General features: G+C 53.7%; 1 protein-coding gene across 6 annotated transcripts in view; it reads left to right on the top strand.

Annotated features, from left to right (window-relative positions):
* LOC120408288 (maestro heat-like repeat-containing protein family member 7) overlaps positions 1-16,423 on the top strand; it is a 31,235-nt gene extending 14,812 nt beyond the window's left edge. For 2 of the 6 annotated variants that reach the window (XM_039545020.1, XM_039545038.1), the window contains exons 9-12: positions 101-202; positions 473-575; positions 1,018-1,077; positions 2,084-3,226. In XM_039545020.1, coding sequence (XP_039400954.1) covers positions 101-202; positions 473-575; positions 1,018-1,077; positions 2,084-2,268 — 450 coding nt within the window. In that variant the 3' untranslated portion in view covers positions 2,269-3,226. Of the gene's footprint in view, positions 1-100; positions 203-472; positions 576-1,017; positions 1,078-2,083; positions 3,227-7,898; positions 8,360-11,843; positions 12,060-15,378; positions 15,655-15,777 lie in introns of those variants that run through there. The other 4 variants (XR_005600593.1, XR_005600589.1, XR_005600590.1 and 1 more) reach the window with 4 other exon arrangements.
* Positions 16,424-19,686: the final 3,263 nt, after the last annotated feature.

Here is a 19,686-nt window from a genome sequence, read left to right on the forward strand (position 1 = left end):
GTTCAGCATGCACGGCCTCCCTGGCCTCCGGGTAACTAGGCTAGTGGCTTCCAGCTCCCGTAACTGTGTTCGGCTCGCCCCGTCCCCTCTTGTTTTGCAGGTGTGTTGGGACACCCTCAGCAGTGCCGCCCAATTCCTGAGGTGGCACCAGCTCTGTGGCCTCATCCAGCACAAGGAAACCTGGCGAAGCTGTGACTGCCTGGTGAGGGAGCCCTCTGGCCATTCACTGCACAGCCCTCGCTGGCAGAAGTGGAGGAATCAGTGGATAGGGCACCCCCAATTGCCTGGCTCTGTGCCCACACTGAGCCCCAGCCCCGGGACCACACCTGGCCCTGGGTGTGGTCCCTCTGCTTGATCCTCCCAGCACAGGAAGGAGGGGAAAAAACAGGACGTGCGCTCCACACACCTGGAAGCTGGCCTGTGGGATGGAAAGGCCTTTAATAATCTTGTGCTCCTTTGTTCTGGCTCCTAGGTGATCCACTTCAAGGAGAGAGTTGATGACTTCCTGGGCCAGACCATGGCCTTCCTGCAGAACCCACAGACTCCAGTTAGGGAAGCAGCCATCAGGTTCCTAGGTAACCACAGAGCAGAGGGGTCCCTTTAGCAGAGGGGTTGGATCTGGTCCCAGGCTCTCCTCAGTCCCTGCCAGCAGCGAGAAGTGATCCCTGGGTTCCTGATTCCCTAATGAAGGCGAAGGGGTGTCAGAAACCCACAGGAGCAAGCTCACCCCAAACTGCCCTGATCGGCTGATGGGACCCCTCTAAGCCCACTGCTCCTCATGCAGTCCCCATTCTCCGCACCCGCATGGGCTCTTGGTAGTGGACCTTCAAGGCGCTGTGCTCTCCTTTGGCAACCAGCCCTGTAGCCATCTCTGGGGACTCGCCCTTTCCCCTGGGGATTCAGGAGCGTGTCCTGGCCAGTGAGGGGCGGGGGAAAGCCGCGGTGCTTGGAGGGTGACAGGCTCTTTAACACCCTCGCTGGGGATGCGGGGATGTGATGAGCTGTTTGTGTGTGTAGGGCTCACTGCCCGGCAGCTGGACCAGGGGAGCCAGGACAAGCTGGATGCCATCTGCGACAGTGAGTGGTCCCGCTTTGAATACTGAGCACTAGGGGGATGAATGGCCCAGGGCTGCAGGGTGGGTTCAATCTCCGACGCCAGCAACGTGGTCACAGGCGAGAGCCACAAGGGGATACAAAATGTAAATCCCCAACCCCCTGATCAGCTGCCCCCTCACCCTGTCGTGTCTGCTGGTTGGCATGTGCCCAGGCACTTAGCCCTGACCTCAGAGCGGCGGCCTGGTAGATCCCCAAACTGGGCCTTAGCTGGCTGGCCTTCGCAGATGATTGCCCCCCACAAACACAGCCAAAGTGGGGTGCTGCCTCCCCCCTTGCACTCACTAGCCCAGTGTTTGGAGCAGTCACCTCCACGTGGGACACCTGGGGTCAAGCCACTGCTCCAAATGAGGATGAAGTGACGTCCGGTCACCTACCTCCCTGCTGCGTGTCCGGACTCCTGGGCAGCACAGGGCAGAGCAGCATCTCCACCACATTTGTTCGGGAAAAGGGAAGGGTGGGTGACATAGCTCAGACTCCTCACTCCCAGAGCAGATTCACAGCTGGGCCTCCCAACCGGAGCTAGAGAATGGCTGAGCTCCCTCCTCGGCATTTCCTGGAGGGCAGCAGAGCACCTGAAGTTAGGCGGCGCCTAACAATGCCCAAGCCCCTTTTGTGACTCTCCCCCTCTCTAGGCCTAAGTGCCCATCTGTGCATTGGGGGGGAAGGGGGAGGGTAAATACAGGCAGGGATGAGGCTCTCAGATACTGCAGGGAGGAGGCAGTCCTAGAAATAGTGAGTGAATGGGGTTCATTGGGACTTCTTGCCTGTGTCTGGAGGCTCCCCCAGCTGTGGAGGGCGGCGGGGATGTTTAGTGAGGGTTGCTGGTTGTTCCCGCTAGTCCCCTGCCTCCTGCCACCTGGCCTGCTGCCTCCTTGTCGTGGGCCGAGAGGTACAGAGCTGGCTTGGCCTGCCGGGGCTCTCCAGAGTGCCATGGCTCTGACCTCCATTTCCTTCCTTTCAATCTTAGACCTCAAAGGCTTGCAGCAGGACAGCAAGTCCTCAGTCCGATGCCTGGCTTCTCAGACCATCTTCATCCTGGAGGCCTTCAAGAACCAGCCTCCAGCCTGCTGCAGCCTATGGACATTGGTCCATAGGATAAGAACAATGTGCACTGCGGAGAGCCAGCTCATTGAAGCTGCCCAGCTGCCCTAGCTCTGGGAAAAGCCAGCCTCCCTTCTCTGGGGGCTTGGTGCATCAGAGCCCACCTGGAGCAAGGTGGAACACATGGCTTCTTCCCAACTGGCCGCCTGCCCTGCCCAGCCATGTGAGTAGTTAACTGCTCGATAGCTTTCATCATCATGTACTTTTGGACAGGTTTCCATGCACCGTGTTGCATTTACGTCCTGCCCTCCATCCCCATTTCCAGTTGTGTATGTTTTTGATGCCGTCGGCCATTTTGAAAATTTATTTTGTATTATTTTTCTGTGTTTGGCTGGGGGAAGGTTGTGTGCTTGTGTTTTGACATATTTAGAGAAAAAGTACGAATGAGTAGAAAGAGAGGCTGTAAAGGGTTTGCAGTCCCCCCCCAGGCCCCACCGTCCGTACATCTGGGTGGGAGACCACACCCCTTGCTATGATACTTCCGGGTACGGTGGTTCAGGGGAAAATTAGCTCAGTGTTAATGGCTCTAGCCTGCAGTCAGGCCAAGTAACGGTAGAGAGTCTGTTTGCCCGGGGCCCTCAATCAGGGCAGGGCGTCAATCGAGAAGGGGATCTGGCCTACAGTCAGGCAGGCAGAGCAGCAGGAGGTCCATTTGCCTGGCCCTTGATCAGGGTAGGGCAGCAGTCAAGTAGGGGGGCTCTGGCCTACAGTCCGGCAAAGCTGTCGCAGTCTAGGGGAGGTTAGCTCTCTGGTGGGAATGTCAGGACAACCATCTGGCATCTGGATTCAGGTGGGTGCCAGACCAATTCAGGCCTCCTGACAACCAGGGGGGAGGCTGCCACTCCTGACGTTGAGGTGGTAGGGGCAGAGGAACTCAGGTCCTCCCATTCCACTTCATCCCAGCCCAGGACCCTAACAGCAGTGGAGTTGTCCGCCACTGGGTCAGCGGGGAAAGTCCAGCCACAACACGCTGGCTGGCTTATAGTCAATAACACAGCCAAACCTAATTCTGCTTCCCTTGGCTCCATCCGACACACCCATTCCGTGTGTACATGGGTTCCAGGGTTGTTGTTCGCTTCGCTGGGATAGACAGCTAGTGGCAGCCCCCCCAGCTCCTCGGAGATCCTGGCGTCTGGCAGCTTTGTCAGCACCTCTGGGTCTCTGTCAGGAGAGCGGTCTCCGTTAGGTCTGGGCTCACGCAACAGGGAAGAGACGTCCTGCTCCTCAGGCAGCCCTCCCCCGACTGAGCTGGAGGACCAGCCTTTTATAGTTCCACTTCCTGTCCCACCCCTCTGCTTCCAGCGGGGAGGCCATGCAAGTCCCCGTTCTACCCACCAGGGGGGCGTTCACGGATCCCTCCCTGTCTGTCAGGACAGGAGACTATGCCATCTCGCTACAGAGGCCTTAAAGAAAAGGAGTTTTAAAAAAAGAAAGATTGCTTAGGCTTAGAGGAAAAAAGGAAAGAAAGGTTATCTTAAATAGAAGAAAGAGGGGAAACTAGAGAAAGCAACAAGAGAGAGGAGTTTGTAAGAACGTGGTAAAAGGTTATTTTTGTTGGGACTAAAAAATTATAAGAGTAAAAAAAATTGAACTCAATTTAAAAAACCAAAGGCTAATTAAATAGAATAGGAAATATAAAGGAAGGTTGAGAAGGTCGGGTGAAAGAACTCACCTGGCAGAATAATTAGCGAGAGATTCTGTGTCAGTGACATAGGGCTGTGTAAAGTACAGAAAACAGCAAGAGAGAGAAAGATCCCTTTTTGTTAATAAGCAGAAAACAGAGCTGTGCAAAAGAGAGAAAGATCCTTACCATTTCCCGCCGTTGTTCAGCCATCGTCAACCGAGCAGCACAGCTTCCGGTGCAAACTCTGCTCTCCCATTCTTGCATCAGTAGCAAATTTCTCCATGTTGTCGGTGCTGGGCTCCACTGAAAGCTACAGAAGGAAACCATTTCCCGCCTTTTATCAGCCATCTTGAACCGAACAGCTCTCCTACGTTTCATGCCATTTTTCCAGGATTACCCATGCAGGCACCATAGCGCGGCAAGTATGTAGCCCACTCAGATCTCTGCTGCAGTCTTGACCATTGTAAATACCTCACGCATTATCCAGCAGTATGTGAAGTTTCTGCAAAAATGGGCGAGGAAGTGACAACAGAGCGATTACTGTACTGATGAGGACATGGACACCTCTGTTCCTAGAAGCACAGCATGCAGCGATTGGGAGATCATGGTGGTATTGGGCCAGGTTCATGCCGTGGAACGCCAATTTTGGGCCCAGGAAACAAGCACAGACTGGTGGGACCACATAGTTTTGCAGATCTGGGATGATTCCCAGTGGCTGCGAAACTTTCGTATGCGTAGGGCCACTTTCAGGGAACTTTGTTACTTGCTGTTCCCTGCCCTGAAGCACAAAGACAGCAAAATGAGAGCAGCCCTCACAGTTGAGAAGTGCGTGGCCATAGCACTGTGGAAGCTTGCAATGCCCAACAGCTACCAGTCAGTCAGGAATCAGTTTGGAGTGGGCAAATCTACCATAGGGGCTGCTGTGCTGCAAGTAGCCAATGCAATCATTGACCAGCTGCTGTCAAGGCTAGTGACTTTGGAAAATGTGCAGACCATTGTGGATGGCTTTAATGCGCTGGGGTTCCCTAACTGCAGTGGGGCGATAGACAGAACGCATATCCCTATCTTGGCCCCGGCACACCGGGGTGGCCAATATGTAAACTGTAAGGGGTACGTTTCCATGGTGCTGCAAGCACTGGTGGATCACAAAGGACATTTCACTGACATCAAGGTGGGATGGCCGGGAAAGTGCATGACACTCGCATCTTCAGGAATTCTGGTCTGTTGGAACAGCTGCAGGAAGGGACTTACTTCCCAGAGAAGAAAATTACTGTTGGGGATGTGGAAATGCCTATAGTTATCCTGGGGGACCCAGCCTACCCCTTAATGCCATGGCTCATGAAGTCGTACACAGGCACCCTGGACAGTAGTAAGGAGCAGTTCAACTATAGGCTAAGCAAATGCAGGATGGTGGTCGAATGTGCTTTTGGACGTTTGAAAGAGCGCTGGCACAGTTTACTGACTTGGTTAGATCTCAGCACAACCAATACTCCAATTGTAATTGCTGCTTGTTGTGTGCTCCACAATATCTGTGAGAGTAAGGGGGAGACGTTTATGGTGGAATGGGAGGTTGAGGCAACTCGCCTGGTGGCCAATTTCGCACAGCCAGAGAACAAGGCGATTAGAAGAGTGCAGCAGGGTGTGCTGTGCATCAGAGAAGCTTTGAAAGACAGTTTCATGATTGGCCAGGGTACAGTGTGACACTTGTGTTTGTTTATCTTGAAGTTACCCGCCCCCTATATATATGAAAGGAAATAAAGTCACAATTGTTTAAAAACCATTCTTTAATATTCATTGCACAACACATGGAGAGAAATCAGAAGGTAAATCGGGGGAGGAGGGGTTGGGTTATGGGGGTGGAGAAGAAGGGAAGGAGAAGTCCAGAAACCAAATCAAAAGTTCACATATGCCAACTTTCTGCTGCTTGGGTGAGCCTCTGGGGTTGAGTGTGTGAGTCCCCTTAGTCTCCCCCGTCGTGTTCTTGGGCGTCTGGGTGAGGAGGCTATGGAACTTGGGGAGGAGGGAGGGCAGGTATACAGGGGCAGCAGCGGCAATCTGTGATCTTTCTGCCTTTCCTGTATTAGATCCACCATACAGGGCAGCATGTCAGTTTGCTCCCCCATGAGCTCGACCATAGTGTCCTGCCTGCTCTCATCGCGCGCGTCCCTCCTCTCTTCGTGTTCCTGTAATGCATTACGTGACTGCGCAATTGTTTACCACCACGCATTCAGCGGGGCCCTATCAGCGCTGGAGGACTGCATGAGCTCGGCAAATATGTCGTCCCAAGTTCCTTTTTTCTGCCTTCTAATCTGGACCAGCCTCTTGGATGGAGTAGATTGGGGCTGCGTTGAAACATTTGCACCTGCAGGAGGAGAAAAAGGAAGAGTAGTATTTTAAAAGATACATTTCAGAGAACAAAGGACACACTGTTTCTCAGTGAAACAGGCAATTCATAGTACACAGCACATCACACACAGCCGGGCAACAGAATTCAGCTTGCAGCCAGCCATGGTAAGCCCTAGGGGCATGCGGGGTTCTGTTTCTTCCGCATTCATTTCAATACTTTCAAACTGCTGGGCCCCCTTTCTCATAGCAAGCAATGCCTGGTAGGTTTGCAGTATAAAAGGAGGTCCTGCAGGCTCTCTGGGATGATTGCTTCACACAACACACACACACAGACTCGCACCCACTGTGTGGCTCCGATGAGGCTCTGAGCAGGGATGAGCCCTTTAAACTAAACGCAAACAGCCCAACGTGGCTGTGTTTTCCCCACCCCCCACCCCGCCACCGCATGGCTCCGATCAGGCTCACTCGCCAGAAGTACCTTCTCCAGGATCATGGGAGTGGGGGTGGGGGCTATTGGCTCCTGCATTAAGAATAGTTCCTGGCTAGGGATGAAAATGGATTCCCCACTTGCCGCCTGTGCACTGTCCTCCTCCTCCTCCTCTTCGTCCTCCAATAACTCATCCTCCTCGCTCCGTTCAACTTCCTCCTTGGAGATATCCACGGACAGTGGTGGGGTAGTGGTGTCGTCACCCCCATAACTGCATGCAGCTCACGGTAGAAGCGGCATGTATGCGGCTGTGACCCACAGCGCCCATTTGCCTCCCTGGCATTTTGGTACGCTTGCCTGAGCTCCCTGATTTTTGTACAACACTGCTCTGTGTCCCTGGAGTAGCCTCTTTCCGTCATGGTCCTGGAGACTTTAGCGTACATATTTGCGTTCTTTTCTTTTTAACGTAGTTCTGCCATAACAGATTTTTCTCCCCAACATTCAATGAAATCCAGTACCTCCCATTCGGACCATTCTGGAGCTCATCTGCGAATCCGGGACTGCGTGGTCTCTTGTGATGGTGCTCTCTGCATGATTGCCTATGATAGTGGACTGTGCTGCTGGTCACCTGTGCTGCTGGTGACCAAACAGGAAATGAAATTCAAAAGTTCCTGGGGCTTTTCCTGCCCACCTGGCTAGTGCATCAAAGTTGAGAGTGTTGTCCACAGCAGTCACAAGGAAACATTCTGGGATACTTCCCGGAAGCCAATAACTTCGAATTTCATCCACACTACTTTTAATCCGGGATTGCGATCTCAATTTAAGCGCTACTCTACTTGCCGAGGTGGAGTACAGAAATTGGATTAAAGAGCCCTTTAAATCGAAGAAACCAGTTTGGTCATGTGGAAGGAATGATTTTTTCCCTCCAAATTAACTCGGCTAATTCCGAAATAAATGACTAGTGTAGACCAGGCTTGAGAGAGGGAGAGTATAGAAAACAGCAAGAGATCATTTTTGGTTAGTGAGAGAAGGACAGTATAGAAAGCTGCAGGGAGGGGACACGGGGGAGAGAGAACTTACCCTTGTGGCTGCCTCTGGGAAAAGAGGCTCACAGCCGCCAGCATGGTTATCTCCGCCTCTCGGGATAGCTAGATAGATAGATGTGGTGTATGGAGATAGATAGATAGATAGATAGATAGATAGATAGATAGATAGATAGATAGATAGATAACCCTATTGGCTTTACGCCCTTTTACATTTGATGTGATTTTTCTCTAATCTCAGCTCCTTGAACTTTTTCATGGTCCAAAGCGAACAACAACCCTGGAACCCATGCACACATGGAATTGGCGTGTAGGAAGGAGCCCAGGGAAGCTGAACTGGGTTCAGATGTATTATTAACTACAAGCCAGCCAGCGTGTTGCGGCTGGACTTTCCCTGTTGACCCAGTGGCGGACCACTCCACCGCTGTTAGGGCCCTGAGCTGGGACGCAGTGGAACGAGAGGGCCTGGGTTCCTCTACCCCTACCACCCCAACGTCAGGAGTGGCAGCCTCCCCACCTGGTTGTCAGGAGGCCTGAATTGGTCTGGCACCCGCCTGAATCCGGATGCCAGACGGTTGTGCTGACTCTCCCACCAGAGAGCTAACCTCTCCTAGACTGTGACAGCTCTGCTGGACTGTAGGCCAGAGCCCCCCTACTTGACTGCTGCCCTACCCTGATCAAGGGCCAGGCAAGTGAACCTCCTGCTGCTCTGCCTGCCTGACTGTAGGCCAGAGCCCTTTCTTGATTGATGCCCTGCCCTGATTGAGGGCCCCGGGCAAACAGACTCTCTACCGTTACTTGGCCTGACTGCAGGCTAGGGCCATTAACACTGAGCTAATTGTCCCCTGAACCAAGGTACCCCCGGAAGTATCGTAGCAAGGGGCATGGTCAAAGGGGCTGACGGCACCAGAAATGGGGATGGGGTGTGGAAACCTGCCAAAAACTGTTTGGTGATGAAAGCTATCAAATGGTTAACTACTCTGTAATGGGCCAGTGTGGCTCCCCTCCTCCCCTGGGAGGGTTGAGCCCTGGACACCGGAAGGAGCGGGGCTACAGAACAGTGAGCCTGCCCCTCAGAGGGTCAGGCGGCGACCCAGAAGTATAAAAGCCGGCCATCCGAGCTCAGTCAGAGCCCAGCCACCACCGGGAGCAGACCTGCCCGAGGGAGCTCGTGACTGGGAAGCCACTGGGGCCCAGAGCAGTTGCCCGGACTGGCCGGAGCTTCCCCTCACTCGCTACCGGGAGGACCCGCCAGAGTTTCCCCGTGCCACCTACGACGAGGAGCCACCAGAGACTTCCCCTCTCCGCTGTTGTTACCCCGAGGAACCCCCGGAGCAGCACTGGCCGGACTTCCCTGAGGAACTGCCGGATCTACCCCCCACCCGGGCTGCGAGGAGCCCATGCTGTGGAACTTCACGGGAGTGGACGCCGCGGACCAGGTAGGCCCAGAGGGAGAAATTGGAAGTGGCCCGGGGGCAGCCGACCCTAGTCAGACTGCAGATCAACCCATACCCATGTCAGTGTGTTGCGGTCAGGATCCCCACTGACCGTCAGCCGTGGTAGCCGCTGCCTAGGACCCCGGGCCGGAACGCAGTAGAGTGAATGGGCCTGCGTCCCCCCTGCCACCCCACTGATGGGTGGCAGTTTTCCCCCTTACCCCAGTGCTCAGCCCCTGTCCCAAAGGGCCTGAGCCTCCTAGACTGTTTGCTGCCCAGTCCCTGACTGTTTGCTGCCCAGTCCCTGCACCAAAGGGCCTGGGCCTGCTGAACTATTTGTACTGTTGCTCAGCCCCTGCAGCAAAGGGCCTGGGCCTTCTTGAACTCTTTGTGTCGCTGCCCCACCCCTGCACCAGAGGGCCTGGGCTTGCTTGAACTCTTTGTGTTGTGGCCCAGGCCCTGCAACAGAGGGTCTGGGCGTCCCCAAACTGTTGCATATTGTTGCTAAGCCTTGCAACAGAAGGCCTGAGCCCTAATTGACTCATGTATTGTTGCTCAGTGTAACGGGCCGGTGTGGCTCCCCTCCTCCCCTGGGAGGGTTGAGTCCCGGACACCCACGTTTACAGTTGGTACCAGAAGTGGGGAGTCGAACCCTTGCCTCTGTGAGAAGGGGCCGGTAGGTGGGTGGTGATTCACCCCCTTCCTAGCCAGGAACATGGATATGCAACGGCTGTTCCAGCTGCTGGTGGAGAGCCAGGAGCGGCAGCAGGCAGCCCAGCAGCAGCAGCAGCATGCCGCCCAGCTGGAGCAACAGCAGCAAGGAGATGCCGCCCAGCTCCAGCAACAGCAGCAGCAGCAGCTAGTACAGCAGCTGGGGAACCAGCTGCAGCACCTCATGGGCCCCGCACCCCACCCCGCTGACTGGCCAGCGGGGGAGGGCACTGGGGGGGGGCCATGTTCGGCTGCCCCCCTGCGGCTGACCAAGATGGGCCCGGACGACGACCCCGAGGCCTTCTTGGTCATGTTTGAGCATGTGGCCCTTGTCGCGGGGTGGGCCCGAGACCAATGGGCCACTCTTTTGGCCCCGTATTTGACTGGGACGGCCCAAGTGGCCTACCGCGGACTGGCGACAGAAGAGGCCAGAGACTATGACCGAGTAAAAGCTGCGGTCCTGGACACTTTGGATGTCAGCCCAGAGACCTTTAGACAGCGGTTCTGGCGCCAGACCTACCCTGCGGGCGCCCGTCCCCAGATGGTGGTCCAGACCTTGAAGTAGGCCTGCCGCTGGTGGCTGCAACCAGAGGTCAGGACGGCGGAGGAGGTCACTGAGCAGGTTGTCTTGGAATAATTTGTCCATACCCTGCCGGCCCGGGGAAGGGCCTGGGTACTCCGACACCGGCCGGCGACCCTGGCTGACGCCGTCTCGCTGATGGAAGGCTTCCTGGCTGCGGAAGCCTCCATAGGACCCACCTTCCGGCCACCTACCTCCGGGCCCGAATGCCCCATAATGAGAAGAAGGCGACCAACCTGCCCAGCCAGCGAGGTCCAGGCCACGGATCAGAATCCCGGCTGGGGTCCCAGACCCAGCACTCAGACACGGCTTCCCGGCTGGCAACCCCGGCCTTCAATCAGGGGGCCCCGAGGGCCCGTCGGAGCCCCCCCAAAGTACCCAAGTGGCCCTCCCTCGGAGCGGGTGTCCCGAGCTCGGTCCCTGCTTTGGATGCGGGAAGGCGGGGCACCTACAACGGGACTGCCCCGAAATGGACTGTAGCTTTGGGTAGGTCTACGCAGGAGCCGGCCGGACCCGATTACCACAAGTCCCCAAACTCACGGTCCCAGTGATGGTTGGGGACCAAGCCACGCAGGCTTTGATTGACTCTGGGTGCGGCCAGACGTTGGTGCGCCAGGCTCTGGGACCCCCGGTCGACCCCCGTTTGAAGCCGATCCGTCTGCAGTGCATTCATGGAGACATCCGGCCCTACCCGAGCGCTCGAGCCTGACTAACAGTGGGTGGTATCACCCGACAATTAGTAGTCAGGCTGCAGATCAACCGATACCCATGTCAGTGTGTTGCGGTCAGGATCCCCACTGACCGTCAACCGTGGTAGCCGCTGCCTAGGGCCCCGGGCCGGGACGCAATGGAGTGGATGGGCCTGTGTTCCCCCTGCCACCCCACTGACGGGTGACAGTTTTCCCCCTCACCCCAGTGCTCAGCCCCTGCCCCAAAGGGCCTGAGCCTCCTAGACTGTTTGCTGCCCAGTCCCTGCACCAAAGGGCCTGGGCCTGCTGAACTATTTGTACTGTTGCTCAGCCCCTGCAGCAAAGGGTCTGGGCCTTCTTGAACTCTTTGTGTCGCTGCCCCGCCCCTGCACCAGAGGGCCTGGGCTTGCTTGAACTCTTTGTGTTGTGGCCCAGCCCCTGCAACAGAGGGCCTGGGCTTCCCCAAACTGTTGCATATTGTTGCTCAGCCTTGCAACAGAAGGCCTGAGCCCTAATTGACTCATGTATTGTTGCTCAGTGTAACGGGCCGGTGTGGCTCCCCTCCTCCCCTGGGAGGGTTGAGCCCCGGACACCCACGTTTACATACTCACATGCAGCCTCCTCCGCCCCCTTGTACATAACAATCCTCTGTTTCATTTTGATGTATTTTGATGTATTTTAATGCTTTTATTCATTTTATTTATTAAATAACTGTGTTTACAGTAATATAGCAAGATATAAAATATATACACATCTTGTCCTGTACACAGAACACAGACCGCTCCACTGGATCCCACAACCCATACAGGGAGAAAGCCGTAGAAAATGCTGACATCTCCAAAATCATATCAGGGCAAGAAAAGGCACTTGCTGTTTGCAACACTTGTACAGGACAGACACAGGGTGAGGGCTAGACTAAGTGGCCATGGTTAGTCCTGCTCCATCTCTACCGTCTCAGTTTCCATCTACAGCTGTTCACACTCAAAATGCAGGACAGGAGTAAGGTTAGCCTTAATGTAAAGCAGTGTTCCTTCCTGCGCCTGGTGAGGATCAGGCAGACAGACAACACCCCAGGCTGGGCATTGTCCCAGGGCAAAGCAGGGCTGTAGCGTAAGGTGGAGTCGTCCCTGGACGAACAGGGTGAGGCATGGGACAATGCAGCTGAGAGTTACAGGGCTGGGCACCAGAAGAATCGCCGGGTGGAACTTTGGGGTATGGCAGGGAGGGGTGGAACAAGCCCTGCTCTGGGTCAGTCCCAGTGCCATTGGCCCACTGCCTTTGAAGAGGCCACCGATGAAGGCCATTTGTCCTACTCCCCTGGGTCCCGCAACCCAGCTCTCCCTGGAGAGAAACTTTGCCTTGAAATCTTAAAGCAAGCGACTTTGTTGTTAGGGCTGAAGGGGGTGGTGGCATGGGAGACACTGACCATGTGATGACACCAGTCAGCTCAGAGAGAAATCTGCCCCTTGTGTTCTTTGGGGGATTGTACCTTAAAAAGGGGTCAGCGGGAGGTGGAAGGGCTGAGTGTAAAGGACCAGGAAGGAAGTAGGGTCGTGGGAGAGGGTCAGTGCCAGGACATCCCGTTGCTAATGAGAATCCGCCTTCCAAGTAGCACCGCCCCAGGTCCGTAATCCTTATGCTGGAGAGCACTGCGAAGCGAAGTCTCCCGCTGAGCCACATGGCCCTGCCCAACATAAGGGCTGCAGAGCAGGGCCCTCAGAAGGGTCCTGAGGAGCATGAGGGATGGGACCCCTCGGAACCACAGGCTTCCCCCAAGGCTTTGGGGGCTAAAGGAGTCGGCTTCTGAAGTGGACACTGTGCCCTGTCACCAGGGATTAGAGGAACAGGCTAGCACTCTGGCTCTGCAGTGCTAACAGCTAATCCAGGGCCTGAAAGGGGTGAGCCGTGGAGTACTAGACCTTAGTCCAGTAGTGTAGCTAGTGGGGTGCAGGGAAGCAGCTGCTTCCTCAGCACATTTTCAAAAAAGCCATGCCTGAGGCGAGGTTACCATGGCACCAGGGGCAGGGCCCATGCTCCACTCTGAAGCTTGGCCTGCCTGGCTTCCCCCAGCTTGCTGCATACCCCGCCTGCACCCATCAGCTGTGTCTCCCAGCAGGAGGGAGACAGCTGATCCCAGGGCGGGGAGGGGAAGAGAAGAACTGAACTCCAGCAAGCTAGGCTCCTGCAGGCAGGCTTTGCTGGCTTCCCCTAGTGTGCTGCATAAACCCTGCTCCCTCCCTGCCTTGCCGATTAGCTGTCTCCCAGCAGGAGGGAGACAAACAGCTAATCAACTAGGGAATGGGGGGAGAGGGAAAGAACTGAGCTCCAGCAAGCTGGGCTCCTGGGGAGGAGGAGAGGCTGGGGCCTTGGGAAAGAAGGGGGTCAGTCAGGGCATGCCCTCTCTAGGGGGCAGGGGCACCTGCCCACAAGCCATCAGCTGTTCAGCCAGGGCAGGGGCAGTAGGGTAGCTAGCTAGGGGAGTGCGAGTGCTTGCTGATTAGCTGGTTTTTGGCCACCAGCCAATCAGTGAGGGGAACTGCTCCTGGAGCAAGGGGCTGAGCAGCTGAGACACCCCAGCTCCTTCTCCTACCTGCTTCTTGTGGCACTGTGGCAGGTGTGCTTTCTCTGGCTCTGCAGCAGCAGCTCCTAATCTCTTACCCAACTAAAGGCAGCCAGTAGCAGCAGCTGGTAAGTGTATTTCAAAGGGGGTCTTTCTTGTGGTGAGGCTGGCTTGGGGGCGGGGGACTGGAAACCCTCCAGGTGGCTGTGAGAGCCAGCACCTGGATGCTGGTGGGATGGCTGTCTGCCTTATACTGGGATTGGGAATTAGTGCCCTGACATGCAACTCCTCCTATTGTGCCAGTGTAGATCCTGCTGTTAGTACAGCTATTTGCAGGTGCCCTGTGTTTAGCTGAAACTTTGGACTTAGTTTAGTGGGGATGGACTCAGACTGAGGGCTTGGCTACACTTACAAATTTGCAGCGCTGCAGCAGGGTGTGAAAACACACCCTCTGCAGCGCTGCAAATTGACACTAAAGCGCCAGTGTAGTCAAAGCCCCAGCGCTGGGAGCCGTGCTCCCAGCGCTGTCCGTTATTCCCCACAGGGAGGTGGAGTACGGACAGCGCTGGGAGAGTTTTCTCCCAGCGCTGGCGCTGACTACTTAGCACTTCAAGCGCTGCGCGGCAGCGCTTTGAAGTTTAAGTGTAGCCATAGCCTGAGAGCTAAACTGACACTACTATCCTGCTGTGTGGATCCCAGTGTGCTTGTACTGTGAATGTTTGGCATGCACATGTGGCTATATTTATCTCATTGTGCAGATGTGCTTGGTGTGATGATGACATTATGCTAAGATGAATCGTGAAAATAGTGTCCTGGTGTGATGGTGGTCACTCTGTGCTGTTCATGTGAATCTTGCATTTTTGTATGCTGGGTTGGTGTAGCCCTGTTGTTCCCAGGAAATTAGAGCCACAAGGTGGGTCAGGTAATATCTTTTATTGGAGCAACTTTTGTTGGTGAGAGAGAGATAGAGAGGGAGAGAGCGAAGTTTTGGAGCTTTCATGGAGTTTTCTTCTTCCTGAAGAAGAGTTCTGTGAAAGCTCAAAAGTTTGTCTCTCTCACCAACAGAAGCTGGTCCAATAAAAGATATTACCTCACCCACTTTGATATATATTCCCCTCCGCCCCCCGCCATATTACCTCATCCAGCTTTCCGGGAGTGAGTTTTCATCATGACATGGGAAGTGCTCTGACTTGTCCTGACTTCTCTGTATCAGCCCCTCTAACTTGCACTGCAGCCCAGTACTTGGGGGCTGGGTGCCTGCAGTGCTGAGATCTGTGAGATCAGGGACTCTCAGACCCAGCTGGGAGGGGAAGGGCACTCCTTGTCGGCCTCTCTCTCTCTTGCTGCCTCCTTTTTTCCGAGTGCCTCATGATGCATAGAGTCAGCGTGGCTAGGTGCTGCATTGGAGAGCCTCCCAGTGCAGCCCCCAACCCCCTCTGCCCCATGCGAACCCCCAACAGACCCTGCCCACCTCTGTCCGATTGTCTCTCTTATGTGGGGGACTGTACCCCCACCCCCCGTTCCTGTGTGCTGCCTGCTTCCAGGGGCCACAGATTGCAGAGCAGCCCCCTCAGGAAAGATGAGAGGGGCTGTCCCACCAGGTGCGTGCACAGCCCTCCGGAGCACTGCTTTGTCCCGTTATATCCGAATTCATGTTATATCGGGTCGTGTTATATCGAGGTAGAGGTGTAATTTAATATGTCGTGTGGCACCTTTTTTTATGTGTTGGCTCCCCCTGATTTTAGAACCTGGCTATGCCACTGCCTTAGTCAGCCCTGCCGCTGCAGCACACATGGTAGCAGATGAGACAGAATGAGGCCCAGCTCCAGGAGGGTACCACAGCCAGTGCTGCGAAGGGAGCTGCATGGCCTGTACGGCTGGGAGAGGACAAGGGTGGTCATGGGGGAGAAGAGAGCCTGGCAGAGACAAAATACCGCGAATTATGCAAAAACAGGGCTGAGCAAAATTGTCTCCAGTGTCCGTTAGGGTGGATTTCCCTGCACCCAGCCACCCAGAAGCAGGTAAGGGAACAGGGCGCCTGGGTGCCACGCTAGGGGTACATGCAGTGCCCACAGCCATTCCAGGGAGGCAGCTCAGATATGTAACTTACATCCCCACTGGTCAATTTCACCATCGTTCTGCAGGAGGCGCCATTGCTGCAGAAGCCCTGAAGGCTACCTGCATTGAACCGTCCCTCCCAATGAAGGCCAGGGCCTGGAGCCACTCCCTGAATTAAACCCCCTTCTTGTGCAGTGGGTAGGTGAAGGCAGCCAATGGCCTTTCAAGTCTTGGATGGTTTCAGGGCCAGAAAGGGAGATGGAGAGAGAGGAGGTCGGGGAGAGGTTACATCCACCCTGGACTCCTCTCTGCATTTCACCCCAAGTTACTAAGCTACAGCCTCCCCCCGCCTCTGGTGCCAATGCTGAGGAGAGTCTTGGGGGTGAATTGGTCACCTGCACCCCTCACTCTCCTTCTCTGTTACCTACTTCCCACAATAGACAGACACAGTTAAACTCTCCCAGTGTCACAATTACTGTCACTCACTGCCCCTGCACAGAGGCATTTGTTCCCTGTCTTCCCAACTTACATGGTACCATGGGGATGACTACACCCAAAAGAACCTCTCGATTTGTGCTGTCCTTTCGCCTGTGTTGCCCCCTGAAAGCACAATCACATGCAACCACTAGGAGGCAGATTTTGAAGACAAGAAACCAATATAACTCCATAGTTCTAAGAGGTGAACGCCCCCAGCTACAGACAATAGCAGGGGTACGCCAGGGGGTGTGCTATGAGTTACTGCCCCGCAGAAGGGGTGCGGCATATATAGTTTATGGGAATGTGCTTCCCCTTTGATTGTACATTACAAGGCTGCTCCTTATTCCTGTGATTAAGCGGCATTGTGCTTTCAGCCAGGGCTGTTCCAGGATTTGCACCTTCGCATGAGGCACATCGGTGGGGGGTGCGGTCTGGACCGGGCACCTGGAATTCCAGTCTCCACGGCTGGCGAGCTGCCCAGCAGTACGACTGCAGGCTATGAGTCCTGGGGGGCTCGTGGCATTTCTCACACTGGGTGGCATATGCAGATGTGCTCAGCACTGGCCTCCTTCTGCTCCCACTGAGGTCAACAGAACGGCGCCTTCCCTCCCGCTCGCCATGGGAGCAGAGTTAGGCTGACGCTGAGTGCTCTGGACTACCCCATCCAGAGCGTCCCCTCCTCGCCAGGCTTTTGGCAGGCAGCAAGCCCCTGGAGCTGGCACGTACAGGAGAGCAGAAGTACAAAAGGTGGCTGGAGAACTCAGCTGGGAGGCAGCCGCCAGAGGAGCAGATGCCTCCTGTGAGCTCCCAAGCTGGAAGGCTGCTGCTGACCCCGAGGGAGCCGAGGACTGGCCAGGGCCATTTACAGACCCAAGCAGGGAGGAGCTGCAAGCTGTGAAAGTAGAATGAATTATATTGTAAAAATAAGAATGCATTAAAGAAATGTTGTATGTACCTTTAAGCAGAAATAAGAAATGTTGAAATACAGGTGCCAGGAAAAGAAACATTAGGCATAAACAATGGTGCTAATGGCGAAACATTAACAGAAGATTGGGAGTTGCAGCGCTGGATGTGCCTTGCAGGTGTGGACGGTTACTAATTGCAGCGCTGGAAAGCCTCTACCAGCGCTGCAACTTGCAAGTGTAGCCAAGCCCATAGTTAATAAGAAAATAAGATATGCATGCCTAGCCCAGGTAAACGTCTCTGATTCTGCTTCCTTTGTTATCTTGTTAAGTTCTCACCCTTTTATCTGTATAAATAAGATAGTTTGTGTCTTGCATGGGGCTCACATTATCTGGGTGCTATTAGTAGAGCGCTGTGCTAATAAAACAGAGTGGTCTGACAAACTGTGTGTCCTGAGTCTAACTTTGACAATTTGGAGGTTCCACCGAGATGGCAACCGTCTTCACTGGGGCTGTGTGATTCCTGACTGTTTTTTGTAGGACGACCGTGGCAGCTGGCACCTGGGCATTTGGCCCGAGCAGTCCTCCACCAGAACGGAAAGGCGCACAACCACAGTGAAGTCTACGCCATTGAACCTGTTGGTTCCCTCTCTGTTCTGGTAGGGATCCTGGGATCTGACATCAGGAATCTGGTCAGGTAATTATTTCTGTGTTTTGTGCGGACTGAGGACTGTCCTGTCTCTGTGTCTATCCATCCTCCTGTGGAGTGTTTGAGTCTGGGTGCCATCTCTGTCCAAGGATCGGCCAACCAAGGGGTTCCTGTCCCCGCGGTCTGAGTGAGTGGAATCTGCACAATCGCAGCTGCACCTCACTTTGGGTAAAACCCCTGGTGTGAAAGCAAGGGCGATTGAGACAGTAGCCTGTGGGCTCCTTTTGTATGTTGCACCGGGAATCGCTCTAAAGAACCCGAATTTCCTTCTTGTGCGATTGGTGTCTGAAGTCCTCCCGTATGGGTAACCAGACGTCTAAGTCGGGACAGTTCCCTAAACGAACGCTGGCTCATTTTATATATTTAGGATGGGTCCGGACTCCTGTACATTTCTGGAAAAATGGTCTAGGCTAACTCAGGGGGATTCCAAAACTCAGTGGCCACTGTTAAAATCTTGGAACAAAGACCGAGTGGACGTCTTAAAGAACAAACTCGGCCAACCGAAAACTAAATTGGCTAAAGAAGAGGTTAATTGTTTCATTCAGTGGTGGGAAGAGGCAAATCGTAGCTGGACAAAATCAAAACTCACCTCTCTCAAATATTCAAATAATAAGTTAAAAGCTTTATTAAAAGCCTCCTCTCCCACCACCAGACTGAGCGCTCCCCTTTACCCCGTTCTCAAAAAACCTCCACCCCGGATCGATCCAACCCCTTTAATACTCCCGTCTCATTGTAAAAAGGACAAAAAGCTCCTTGTTCTGTTCCCCTTTGTTGTCTGCTTCAAAAACTGATTCTTTAGTGTTCCACTACCAATTCAGCAAAGAGGGTGAGCTCCTCAACTAGCCCCCACCCTTCCTGGTCCCTTTCCTTAAACATTTCTTTCAAAATTGTGAAGTGACCACAATATCACTCACAAATGGTTCATTGGGGAAAAAAAAGCAAGATCGGGCCCAGAAAAGCAGGCAAGCAACAGATAAAGAAACTGAAAAACAGGTTGGAAGCCCTAAGGGCATAGTGTTGGCAGTAAGAAAAGCAGTAAGTGCAGGCATGAACCCCTGGAACAATACTTAAAATGGTGAAATCTGAGGTGATAAAGGTATCATTTTGGGAGATCCAGTGATTTAAGGAAAGAGAGTGAAAAGTTAACTCTACAGAGGCTGGAGAGAATTAAGCAATTAAACTTTGTGAAAATGTTAAAAAGGACCATGTTAAAGAGAGAGAATTCTTGGTTTCTTTGCAGCCATTCTGAAGGGAAAATGGGCCCTTTTCCAGAAGAATGCCTGTAAATAATCCAAATATATATACAGCTATGTAAAAACAAAGCAGTGTAAAGGAATGTTAAGGAAAAGAAAATGTGTATGTCTCTATTTGTCTGTGGAAAATACATGAAGTTCTAAGAATCTAAACCAGCACATCTGGTTTGTAAAACTCTTGTTTTGTAGGTGTAAGATACATTGGTTTTGTTTTTGTTTTTAATGACACTAAAAATTCATTTGACTCTTTTAATTTAAAGTTTCAAAACAGATAAACCTTTTTGCAAGACACAGGTAATTTGTGTTGTTTGGCTTTGGGATTTAGCATTTAACCCTTAAGGGGTAACTTGATTCTTTATAAAATGTAAAATGTTTTTAAATAAAGACCAAGTCATGGCTGCAATAGGGCAGTCAAAATCAGGAGAATAGGGAGAGATTCTGGGGTCTTTTTGTTTGTTTGGATAGGGTTTTTTTTTTGTAACGATAACAGATAAGAGCTGTAGTGAAAGAATAAGAAATTAACAGTGACCCTCTGAAGCAACAGCAGAGGTGAGGTGCACACAGGGCTGGCTCCAGACCCCAGCGTGCCAAGCAGGCGCGTGGGGCGGCATTGTCGGGGCAGGGCGGCATTTGGCTCCGGCGGACCTTCCGCAG

Source organism: Mauremys reevesii, linkage group 1, assembly GCF_016161935.1.
Source record: "Mauremys reevesii isolate NIE-2019 linkage group 1, ASM1616193v1, whole genome shotgun sequence".
In the NCBI taxonomy this organism is placed as follows: domain Eukaryota; kingdom Metazoa; phylum Chordata; order Testudines; family Geoemydidae; genus Mauremys; species Mauremys reevesii.